This window comes from Anomaloglossus baeobatrachus, chromosome 6, assembly GCF_048569485.1.
Source record: "Anomaloglossus baeobatrachus isolate aAnoBae1 chromosome 6, aAnoBae1.hap1, whole genome shotgun sequence".
Lineage (NCBI taxonomy): Eukaryota > Metazoa > Chordata > Amphibia > Anura > Aromobatidae > Anomaloglossus > Anomaloglossus baeobatrachus.
In genome coordinates this window covers 20,012,851-20,026,120 of record NC_134358.1, presented here as the reverse complement: position 1 = coordinate 20,026,120, position 13,270 = coordinate 20,012,851, and the positions used below count along the sequence as shown (strand labels likewise).

Sequence of the window (13,270 nt, the reverse complement as noted above, 5' to 3'; positions counted from 1 at the left end):
ATGCTGGTGAGGGTGATGATGATGGTGATGGGAATGATGCTGGTGGAAGTGATGATGATGATGGTGATGATGCTGGTGGAGGTGATGATGATGGTGATGGGAATGATGCTGGTGGAGGTGATGATGATGATGGTGATGGTGATGATGCTGGTGGAGGTGATGATGATGATGGTGATGGGAATGATGCTGGTGGAGGTGATGATGATGATGGTGATGGTGATGATGCTGGTGGAGGTGATGATGATGATGGTGATGGTGATGATGCTGGTGGAGGTGATGATGATGGTGATGGGAATGATGCTGGTGGAGGTGATGATGATGGTGATGGGAATCATGCTGGTGGAGGTGATGATGATGGTGATGGGAATGATGCTGGTGGAGGTGATGATGATGATGGTGATGGGAATGATGCTGGTGGAGGTGATGATGATGATGGTGATGGTGATGATGCTGGTGGAGGTGATGATGATGGTGATGGGAATGATGCTGGTGGAGGTGATGATGATGATGGTGATGGGAATGATGCTGGTGGAGGTGATGATGATGATGGTGATGGTGATGATGCTGGTGGAGGTGATGATGATGGTGATGGGAATGATGCTGGTGGAGGCGATGATGATGATGATGATGGTGATGATGCTGGTGGAGGTGATGATGATGGTGATGGGAATGATGCTGGTGGAGGCGATGATGATGATGATGATGGTGATGATGCTGGTGGAGGTGATGATGATGATGGTGATGGGAATGATGCTGGTGGAGGCGATGATGATGATGGTGATGGTGATGATGCTGGTGGAGGTGATGATGATGATGGTGATGATGATGGTGATGGGAATGATGCTGGTGATGATGATGATGATGGTGATGGGAATGATGCTGGTGGAGGTGATGATGATGATGGTGATGGTGATGATGCTGGTGGAGGTGATGATGATGGTGATGGGAATGATGCTGGTGGAGGTGATGATGATGATGGTGATGATGCTGGTGGAGGTGATGATGGTGATGATGCTGGTGGAGGTGATGATGCTGGTGGAGGTGATGATGATGATGATGAGGGTGGTGGTGATCCAGTGGCTCACTTCCGTGGTTTTGGAGCTCAGTATACATCCTATATACTAATCTCTGGTGGCTTCTTCCCGCTTCTGTCCCTTCACCTCTTCATCTATCTTGATATTCCTGCGGCTCCACATTCCTGATACAAAGCTCCAAACCCCAGGCAGTGCGGCAGCTCCATGATGAAATGTCCCATCTCCTCCATACACGTCCTATAATTCCTGCACTCCGAGAGCCGGACCCCCCATAGATGCAGCCATGGACAGCGCTGACCAGTCACCTTCTTCTCCGTCCTCCCCGAGCACCAGGCACTGTGGACCTCCGAGATTTGCTCATCCTGAGCGCTCTGGTGCATGAGTAAAGCCCTAGTGCTACAGACACAAACATATATGGTGTAAGCAAGCCCAAAGAGGAGTGGTGCAGCCCCAATGGTTACCATAATGGCTGCCACCAGTAGTATCACCTAGTAATAAACACTAGAGGGCGACACCTTCTATGGGACCCAGTGAGACTCAGCTTCCACATTTCCGGCATCAATCAAGTCTTAATTGCTTGGGAAATCCATGTCTTTGCAGTCTCAACACCAAATGTAGGTCTTCTGCTGCCTGAGCGCTGCGCTTGTTGCTTCGGGGGGGTCTTTAGGGATCGTCACTCTCGGGGGAGATGTTTTTCTCTCTTTTTTTCCACTTTTGACGGTAGAAATAATTCTGATCTTCCTTGATTATCAAAGCCTCTTTGGAAGATGGAGCAGGAGACGGTGGGATCGGCGTTCCTCCCGTAATCCGCACTTTATTTGCCATTGTTGTGGATTAGATCTGGTGAAAGGCTCCAGTTCTCGGTCTTTATTTTTTCATCTGTGACATCAACACCAAAAAAATGCAGCGAGAAGTTCTGTCTTGGGTTTTGGATCTTCTCTGAGGGTGAGGTGGGAATCACAGGACATCGGACCTGGGGAAGGGGGGGTCTCTCCGCTCACAGGACATTGGATCTGGGGAAGGGGGGGTCTCTCCGCTCACAGGACATCGGACCTGGGGAAGGGGGGGTCTCTCCGCTCACAGGACATCGGACCTGGGGAAGGGGGGGTCTCTCCTCTCACAGGACATTGGATCTGGGGAAGGGGGGGTCTCTCCGCTCACAGGACATTGGATCTGGGGAAGGGGGGGTCTCTCCGCTCACAGGACATTGGATCTGGGGAAGGGGGGGTCTCTCCGCTCACAGGACATTGGATCTGGGGAAGGGGGGGTCTCTCCGCTCACAGGACATTGGATCTGGGGAAGGGGGGGTCTCTCCGCTCACAGGACATCGGACCTGGGGAAGGGGAGGTCTCTCCGCTCACAGGACATCGGACCTGGGGAAGGGGGGGTCTCTCCGCTCACAGGACATTGGACCTGGGGAAGGGGGGGGGTCTCTCCGCTCACAGGACATCGGATCTGGGGAAGGGGGGGTCTCTCCGCTCACAGGACATCGGACCTGGGGAAGGGGGGTCTCTCCGCTCACAGGACATTGGATCTGGGGAAGGGGGGGTCTCTCCGCTCACAGGACATTGGATCTGGGGAAGGGGGGGTCTCTCCGCTCACAGGACATTGGATCTGGGGAAGGGGGGGTCTCTCCGCTCACAGGACATTGGATCTGGGGAAGGGGGGGTCTCTCCGCTCACAGGACATTGGATCTGGGGAAGGGGGGGTCTCTCCGCTCACAGGACATCGGACCTGGGGAAGGGGAGGTCTCTCCGCTCACAGGACATCGGACCTGGGGAAGGGGGGGTCTCTCCGCTCACAGGACATTGGACCTGGGGAAGGGGGGGGTCTCTCCGCTCACAGGACATCGGATCTGGGGAAGGGGGGGTCTCTCCGCTCACAGGACATCGGACCTGGGGAAGGGGGGTCTCTCCGCTCACAGGACATCGGACCTGGGGAAGGGGGGGTCTCTCCGCTCACAGGACATCGGACCTGGGGAAGGGGGGGTCTCTCCGCTCACAGGACATCGGACCTGGGGAAGGGGGGGGTCTCTCCGCTCACAGGACATCGGACCTGGGGAAGGGGGGGTCTCTCCACTCACAGGACATCGGACCTGGGGAAGGGGGGGTCTCCGCTCACAGGACGGCTCCCAACAGTGAAAAAGCGAATGTGCTACAGACGGACGAGAAGTGGAGACCAAAGTGCATCTTTGGTTTCTCTTCTTTATATTTTGGTTTCCATGTTGCACCCGTTTTCTAGGTGTTGCGGTTTTACAGCGTTCCTGGCAGGGCCGGCACTAACACATGGACCCTTTCACACTGGACACGTTGTATCTGCTCTCACCCGTTCCCAGCAGTGATCTGAGCAGGTTCAGCACCAAAGCATGGAGCCCCCCCAATATCACGAGTGCAGTAATGATCCATTAGGATCCTGCAGAAATCCAGTGACAAAACAAACTTTTTTTTATCCATTTTGAAAAAATTAATATTTGCAGCATCCGTTTTCCTAACAAGGGAGTCGAGGGAAAACAGTAACAGATTGCGGTCAGGCATCCAATATTCATTTTTCATTTTCATTTGTAAATGGGGTTCAGGTCTGGGGCTTGGGCTGGCCATGACAGGGTTTTGATGTGGTGGTCCTTCACCCACACATTGGTGACCTAGCTGTGTGGCACGGTGCATTGTCCTGCTGGAATAACCAGTCCTCAGAGTTGGGGAACATTGCCTGAGCAGAAGGAAGCAGCTGTTTTTCCAGGATAACCTTGTATGCGGCTTGATTCATACGTCCTTCGCAAAGTTCAATCTGCCCAATTTCTGGAGTAAGGTCATCTTCTCTGATGAGTAACTTTCAGCTTTGCCCAGCACCTGGTCGTCTTATGGTTAGACGGAGACCTGGAGAGGCGTACAAGCCACAATGTCTTCCACCCACTGTGAAATGTGGTGGAGGATCGGTGATAATCTGGGGAGGCTTCAGCAAGGCTGGAATTGGGCAGATTACATTTGCAAAAGACGTATGAATCAAGCCGCATACAAGGTTATCCTGGAAAAACAGCTGCTTCCTTCTGCTCAGGCAATGTTCCCCAACTCTGAGGACTGGTTTATCCAGCAGGACAATGCACCATGCCACACAGCTAGGTCACCAATGTGTGGATGAAGGACCACCACATCAAAACCCTGTCATGGCCAGCCCAATCTCCAGACCTGAACCCCACTGAAAACCTCTGGAATCTAATAAAAAGGAAGATAAATAGTCACAAGTCATCAAACAAAGAAGAACTGCACCAGGAGTGGCATAAGGTCACCCAAAAGCAGTGTGAAGACCGGTGGAAAGCGGCCAAGACACATGAAAGCTGGGATTAAACATCATGGATATTCCACAAAATATTGATTTCTGAATCTTCCTGAGGGGAAACATTATTAGTATTGTTGTGTGTAAATGATTAGGAACTTGTTTTCTTTGCATTATTTGAGGTGATGAAATCAATGTGTTCTGTTATGTTCACCAATTCTCATTTTCAGAAAAAAAAATACAAAATGTATTGCTTGGAAATTTGGAGACGTGGTCAGTAGATTATAGAATAAAGAACAATTTACAGATTACTCAAAAATATAAACAGAAAAATCAGAAAAACTAAAAATTTGGAAGTGGTCTCTTAATATTTGCCAGAGCTGTGTATTGTCTTAGCTTTCCTCTGTCCCCGTCCCTCCTCACATGGCGCACACTGTAGCTGTGATGTCGCAGTTTTCCTCAGTTTCTCCTCCGTTTATAGCGCACACTGTAGCTGTCATGTCGCTGTCTGCTCTGTTTATGGCGCACACTGTAGCTGTGAGGTGGCTGTTTCCTCGCTCCGCTTCTTACCGTGTCTCTTCTCTCCTCTGTCCCCCTCTCTGTCTCCTCTATGTTTATAGCGCACACTGTAGCTGTCATGTCGCAGTTTTCTCTGTTTATAGCGCACACTGTAGCTGTCATGTCGCAGTTTTCTCTGTTTATAGCGCACACTGTAGCTGTCATGTGGCTGTGTCCTCGCTTCTCACCGTGTCTCTTCTCTCCTAGGTCCCCCTCTCTGTCTCCTCTATGTTTATAGCGCACACTGTAGCTGTAATGTCGCAGTTTTCTCGGTTTATGGCGCACACTGTAGCTGTCATGTTGTCGCTGCTCCTCGCTCCGCTTCTTACCGTGTCTCTTCTCTCCTAGGTCCCCGCAGCGGCCACCAGGGGGCGCCTGACTCCAGCTCTCCAGCCTCCGCTGTGAAGCCTCCACCTGTTATGTCCCAGATCTGGCCCGTGGCTGCCAATTACCTGCACTTCCACAGGAGCCGGGACCTAGGATGAGGCGCTGCCCGCTCGCCCTGCTGCTGCTGCTGCTGTGCCCGGCCGCCTCCTGCCTGGACCTGGGACTCGGCTCTTGCACGACGCAGGTGCAGGGGGAATTCTACGGACACTTCTCGTCGTTGTCGCTCTTCCCGCTGAACAGCTCGTCGTGCGCCTGGATCGTGCAGAACCCGGACCCGCGCCGGTACACGCTGTACGTGAAGGTGTCGAAGCCGGCCGGCATCTGCGAGCAGCAGCGGATCCGCACCGCGCAGTTCGACTCGTTCCTGGAGTCCACGCGCACCTACCTGGGCATGGAGAGCTTCGACGACGTCCTGCAGCTGTGCGACCCCTCCGTGCAGTTCTCCTTCCTGCAGTCCAACAAGCAGTTCCTGCAGATGCGCCAGAGCCCGCCCCGCAAGGACGCCCCCCGGCTGCAGTGGAAGAGCCCCCGGCCGCAGGGCGCAGACTTCTCCCTGGAGTACCTGGTCCTGGGGAACCGCAGCCCCCGGAAAGCCGCCTGCCAGATGCTGTGCAAGTGGCTGCACACCTGCCTGACCAGCAGCAGCAGCCTCCACCCCTGCGGCATCATGCAGACCCCCTGCGCCTGCCACGACGGGGAGGTGCAGAGCGGAGACCCCCCGCCGACCCCCAGGAAGAGGGGCGACTGCTACCAGGACGGGATCTACCTGGAGAACTGCATGAGCGGCAACCGGGACAGCGGCGATGTGCAGGGTGAGAGACGCCGGGGGAGGGGGATGTGCCGGGGCTGAGCGGGGGAGGGGGGAGGATGGGAGGATATACCGGGGCTGAGCGGGGGAGGACGGGAGGATGTACCGGGGCTGAGCGGGGGAGGACGAGAGGATGTACCGGGGCTGAGCGGGGGAGGACGAGAGGATGTACCGGGGCTGAGCGGGGGAGGACGAGAGGATGTACCGGGGCTGAGCGGGGGAGGATGTAGCGGAGCTGAGCGGCGGGGGAGGATGGGAGGATGTACCGGGGCTGAGCGGGGGAGGATGTAGCGGAGCTGAGTGGGGGAGGACGGGAGGATGTACCGGGGCTGAGCGGGGGAGGACGGGAGGATGTACCGGGGCTGAGCGGGGGAGGATGTAGCGGAGCTGAGCGGGGGAGGACGGGAGGATGTGCCGGGGCTGAGCGGGGGAGAACGGGAGGATGTGCCGGGGCTGAGCGGGGGAGGATGTAGCGGAGCTGAGCGGGGGAGGACGGGGGTGTAGCAGAGCTGAGCCGGGGAGGACGGGGGTGTAGCAGAGCTGAGCCGGGGAGGAGGACTGGGGGATGTAGCGGAACTGAGCTGGGGGGGGAGGACTGGGGGATGTAGCGGAACTGAGCGGGGGAGGAGGACTGGGGGATGTAGCGGACCTGAGTGGGGGAGGAGGACTGGGGGATGTAACGGAGCTGAGCGGGGGAGGAGAACTGGGGGGTGTAGCGGAGCTGAGCCGGGGAGGAGGACTGGGATGTACCGGAGCTGAGCAAGGGAGGACAGGGGTGTAGCAGAGCTGAGCCGGGGAGGACGGGAGTGTAGCGGAGCTGAGCGGGGGAGGACGGGAGGATGAAGCTGGGCTAAGCGGGGGAGGTCGGGAGGATGTACCGGGGCTGAGCGGAGGAGGAGGTTGTGAGGATGTACCGGGGCTGAGCGGAGGAGGAGGACTGGAGGATGTAGCGGAGCTGAGCGGGGGAGGAGGACTGGGGGATGTAGCGGAGTTGCGTGGGGGAGGATAGGTGGATATAGCAGTGCTGGGGGAGTACAGGTGGATGTAGAAGACCTAAGCGGGGGACAGGTGGATGTAGCACAGCTGAGCTGCGGAGGACAGGTGGATGTAGCAGAGCTCAGCGGAAGATAGGTGGGTGTAGCAAAGCTGAGCGGAACAGGACAGGTGGATCTAGCGGAGCTGGGGAGGACAGGTGAATGTAGCAGAGCTAGGGGGACAGGGAGATGTAGGGGAGCAGAGGTGGATGTAGCGGACCAGGGGAGAAGAGGTGGATGTAGCAAAGCTGAGTGGGGGACAGGTGGATGTGGCAGAGCTGAGTGGGGGACAGGTGGATGTGGCAGAGCTGAGTGGGGGACAGGTGGATGTGGCAGAGCTGAGTGGGGGACAGGTGGATGTGGCAGAGCTGAGCGGGGGAATAGATAGATGTAGCAGAGCTGGGGGAGGACAGGTGAATGTTGCAGAGCTGGGAAGACTAAGGTGGATGTAGCACAACTGAGCGGGGGACAGGTGGATGCAGCAGAGCTGAGAGCTGAGCAGAGGACAAATGGATGTAGCAGAGCTCGGGGGAATAAAAGGGGCATGTAGTAGTGCCGAGCAGGGGACAGGTGGATGTAGCAGCGCTGAACAGGGGATGACAGATGGATGTAGCAGACACAAGAGGGGGAGACAAGTTGATTTAGCAGAGCCATGTTGGGGAGGATAGGTGGGTGTAGCAGAGCTGAGTGGTGGAGAGCAGTTGGGTGTAGCAGAGCTTGGGGAGGAACAGGTGGATGCAGGAGAGCTGAACGGGGAGGACAAGTGGATGTAGCAGAGCCGAGCTGGGCAGGATAGATGGATGTAGCAGTGCAAAGTGGGGGAGGACAGGTGCATGTAGGATAGCTTGAGTTGGACAGGTTGATGTAGCAGAGCCCAGTAGGGGAGGATAAGTGGATGTAGCAGAGCTGGGGGAGGAAAGGTGGATGTAGCCAGAGCCGAACAGGGGTGGGGAGGTACGGCAGGTGGATGTAGCAGAGCTGAGCAGGGGAGGACAGGTAGACGTAGCAGATCTCAGCGGGGGAAACAGATGGATGTAGCAGAGCCCAGCTATGGAGGACAGTTGGATGTAGCAGAGCTGAGCGAGGGACAGATGTATGTAGCAGAGCCAAGTGCGGGATAGGTGGATGTAGCAGAGCCGAGCGGAAAATAGGTAAATGTAGCAGAGCCCAGCAGGGGGACAGGTGGCTGAAACAAAGTTGAAGATGGACAGGTGGATATAGCACAGCTTAGTGGGGGGGGGGGGGGGGGGGTATACAGGTGGATGCAGCAGAGTTGGGGGAGTGTAGCAGAACCAGTGGGTGGATGAGTGGATGTAGCAGAGTTGAGAGGAAAAGGACATGTGAATGTAGCCGAGCTCTCACTGAAGGGAATACAGGTGGATGTAGCAGAGCTGGGGGAGGACAGGTGGATATCGCATAGGTGTTGGAGGAAAGGAGGATGTAGCAGAGCTCAGCAGGGGGAACAGCTAGATGTAGCAGAGCCAAGTGGAGGGGACGGAGGACAAGTGACTTTAGCACAGCTGGGCTGGAGAGAGGAGAGGTGGGTGTAGCAGTCCTGAGTTGAGGACAGATGAATGGTAGAGGACAGAATGTAGCAGAGCTGAGCTTGGGATCGGACACGTAGATGTTTAAAACTGAGTTTGTCATTGAGCACAATGTATGTTATATGTTATCTGTAACGTTACATATTAATATAGTAGAGCCGAGTTTGTCATTAGGCAGAATTTATAGCAATATTGCAATGTGTTATCTGTGGGGTTGCATATTAATGTTTGCATATTAATGTAGCAGAGCTGAGTTTGTGATTGGGCAAATTGCTTTTATTTCATGTATTAAATACAGATGGAGCAGAGCTGAGTTTGTCAGTGGGCAGAATGTGTGCAATATAACAATGTGTTATCGGTGATATCATATATGAATGTAGCAGAGTTGAGTTTATCAGGCACAAGTGTAGTAGAGCTGCACTTGGCATAATGCACAGTGATATAACAATGTGTTATCTATACTATTACATTCAGATGCATCAGAGCCGAGTTTGTCATTTGGCACAATGTGAAGCAATATTGCAATGTATTATGTGTAATTGTACATTTTAATGTAGCTGAGCTGAGTTTATAATTTGGCACATTGCATTTATCTCTAGAGATGTAGCAGAGCTGACGTTGACATTGCCAATAATATCCAGAAATATTGCAATGTGTTACCTGTGATTTTACACATGAATGTAGTAGAGCTGGGTTTGTCTGTTGGCACAATGCATGGTGGTGTCACAATGTCTTCATATTACATCCAGATGTAGCGGGGCTGGCTTTGTCACTTAGCACAGTGTGTAGTGATATTACAATGTGTTATCTGTGATTTTACATTTTGATGTAGCAGAGTTGAGTTTGTAATCTGACATATTGCATTTTGATATCACAATATGCTTATCTGTAATGCGTATACATATGTAGCAGAGCCGTGTATAACAACATCGCAATGTGGTAGCTGTGATTTTACATATGAATTTGTGATTTGGTGCAGTGACATCGCAATGTGTCAATTCTGGTTTTATCAACTGATGTAGCAGTGATGAGTTTGTCATTTGGAACCATTTGCAGCACCACTTCAATGTGTTGTTGTGTACAGTGCTACATGTAAATATAACATTTGACATAATGGATGGAGATCTCGCAGTGGATCTCTGCGATCACACACAGATGCAGCAGAGCTGAGTTTATCAACATTAGAAACTGTTATCTATGTTTTTTATAAATGCAGTGGAGCTGGATTTGTCATTGGCACAAAGCATCATTTATATGGCACCAATATCCCCGCAGCGATTTACAGACGTCATCATCACTCTGCTGCGCGTGTAACTTTCTACAAATATAAGACAGAGCTGAGTTTGTTATTTTGTGCAATAATGTAAAGACTGAGAGATGAGTTTGTAATGTGACACAATGTTTGGTGACATCACATATGTGTCTCCAGTATCCCATGTAAATGAAGCAGTGCTGAGAGCACAGACATCTGCAATATTATAGTCTGTGGTGTTACATGGGACTGCAGGTGACATCTACTACATTATCTGTACTCAGAGAGATATCACTGTGTTATCTGTGGTGTTACATAGGACTGCAGGTGACATCTACTACATTATCTGTACTCAGAGAGATATCACTGTGTTATCTGTGGTGTTACATAGGACTGCAGGTGACATCTACTACATTATCTGTACTCAGAGATATCACTGTGTTATCTGTGGTGTTACATGGGACTGCAGGTGACATCTACTACATTATCTGTACTCAGAGATATCACTGTGTTATCTGTGGTGTTACATAGGACTGCAGGAGACATCTACTACATTATCTGTGCTCAGAGAGATATCACTGTGTTATCTGTGGTGTTACATAGGACTGCAGGTGACATCTACTACATTATCTGTACTCAGAGAGATATCACTGTGTTATCTGTGGTGTTACATAGGACTGCAGGTGACCTCTACTACATTATCTGTACTCAGAGAGATATCACTGTGTTATCTGTGGTGTTACATAGGACTGCCGGTGACATCTACTACATTATCTGTAATCAGAGAGATATCACTGTGTTATCTGTGGTGTTACATAGGACTGCAGGTGACATCTACTACATTATCTGTACTCAGAGATATCACTGTTATCTGTGGTGTTACATAGGACTGCAGGTGACATCTACTACATTATCTGTACTCAGAGAGATATCACTGTGTTATCTGTGGTGTTACATAGGACTGCAGGTGACATCTACTACATTATCTGTACTCAGAGAGATATCACTGTGTTATCTGTGGTGTTACATAGGACTGCCGGTGACATCTACTACATTATCTGTAATCAGAGAGATATCACTGTGTTATCTGTGGTGTTACATAGGACTGCAGGTGACATCTACTACATTATCTGTACTCAGAGAGATATCACTGTGCTATCTGTGGTGTTACATAGGACTGCAGGTGACATCTACCACATTATCTGTACTCAGAGAGATATCACTGTGCTATCTGTGGTGTTACATAGGACTGCAGGTGACATCTACTACATAATCTGTACTCAGAGATATCACTGTGTTATCTGTGGTGTTACATAGGACTGCAGGTGACATCTACTACATTATCTGTGCTCAGAGATATCACTGTGTTATCTGTGGTGTTACATAGGACTGCCGGTGACATCTACTACATTATCTGTACTCAGAGAGATATCACTGTGTTATCTGTGGTGTTACATAGGACTGCAGGTGACATCTACTACATTATCTGTACTCAGAGATATCACTGTGTTATCTGTGGTGTTACATAGGACTGCAGGTGACATCTACTACATTATCTGTACTCAGAGATATCACTGTGTTATCTGTGCTGTTACATAGGACTGCAGGTGACATCTACTACATTATCTGTACTCAGAGAGATATCACTGTGTTATCTGTGGTGTTACATAGGACTGCAGGTGACATCTACTACATTATCTGTACTCAGAGAGATATCACTGTGTTATCTGTGGTGTTACATAGGACTGCAGGTGACATCTACTACATTATCTGTGCTCAGAGATATCACTGTGTTATCTGTGGTGTTACATAGGACTGCAGGTGACATCTACATTATCTGTACTCAGAGAGATATCACTGTGTTATCTGTGGTGTTACATAGGACTGCAGGTGACATTACTACATTATCTGTACTCAGAGATATCACTGTGTTATCTGTGGTGTTACATAGGACTGCAGGTAACATCTACTACATTATCTGTACTCAGAGAGATATCACTGTGTTATCTGTGGTGTTACATAGGACTGCAGGTGACATCTACTACATTATCTGTACTCAGAGAGATATCACTGTGTTATCTGTGGTGTTACATAGGACTGCAGGTGACATCTACTACATTATCTGTACTCAGAGAGATATCACTGTGTTATCTGTGGTGTTACATAGGACTGCAGGTAACATCTACTACATTATCTGTACTCAGAGAGATATTACTGTGTTATCTGTGGTGTTACATAGGACTGCAGGTGACATTACTACATTATCTGTACTCAGAGAGATATCACTGTGTTATCTGTGGTGTTACATAGGACTGCAGGTGACATCTACTACATTATCTGTACTCAGAGAGATATCACTGTGTTATCTGTGGTGTTACATAGGACTGCAGGTGACATCTACTACATTATCTGTACTCAGAGAGATATCACTGTGTTATCTGTGGTGTTACATAGGACTGCAGGTAACATCTACTACATTATCTGTACTCAGAGAGATATCACTGTGTTATCTGTGGTGTTACATAGGACTGCAGGTGACATTACTACATTATCTGTACTCAGAGAGATATCACTGTGTTATCTGTGGTGTTACATAGGACTGCAGGTGACATCTACTACATTATCTGTACTCAGAGAGATATCACTGTGTTATCTGTGGTGTTACATAGGACTGCAGGTGACATCTACCACATTATCTGTACTCAGAGAGATATCACTGTGCTATCTGTGGTGTTACATAGGACTGCAGGTGACATCTACTACATAATCTGTACTCAGAGATATCACTGTGTTATCTGTGGTGTTACATAGGACTGCAGGTGACATCTACTACATTATCTGTGCTCAGAGATATCACTGTGTTATCTGTGGTGTTACATAGGACTGCAGGTGACATCTACTACATTATCTGTACTCAGAGAGATATCACTGTGTTATCTGTGGTGTTACATAGGACTGCAGGTGACATCTACCACATTATCTGTACTCAGAGAGATATCACTGTGCTATCTGTGGTGTTACATAGGACTGCAGGTGACATCTACTACATAATCTGTACTCAGAGATATCACTGTGTTATCTGTGGTGTTACATAGGACTGCAGGTGACATCTACTACATTATCTGTGCTCAGAGATATCACTGTGTTATCTGTGGTGTTACATAGGACTGCCGGTGACATCTACTACATTATCTGTACTCAGAGATATCACTGTGTTATCTGTGGTGTTACATAGGACTGCAGGTGACATCTACTACATTATCTGTACTCAGAGAGATATCACTGTGTTATCTGTGGTGTTACATAGGACTGCAGGTGACATCTACTACATTATCTGTACTCAGAGATATCACTGTGTTATCTGTGGTGTTACATAGGACTGC

At 50.3% G+C, this 13,270-nt stretch overlaps 1 protein-coding gene across 4 annotated transcripts in view; it reads left to right on the top strand.

Moving 5' to 3' along the window:
- ADGRB1 (adhesion G protein-coupled receptor B1) overlaps positions 1–13,270 on the top strand; it is a 719,771-nt gene that overhangs the window by 220,471 nt on the left and 486,030 nt on the right. For all 4 annotated transcript variants that reach the window (XM_075352815.1, XM_075352814.1, XM_075352813.1 and 1 more), the window contains exon 2: positions 5,211–6,061. In XM_075352815.1, coding sequence (XP_075208930.1) covers positions 5,344–6,061 — 718 coding nt within the window. In that variant the 5' untranslated portion in view covers positions 5,211–5,343. The remainder of the gene's footprint in view (positions 1–5,210; positions 6,062–13,270) is intronic.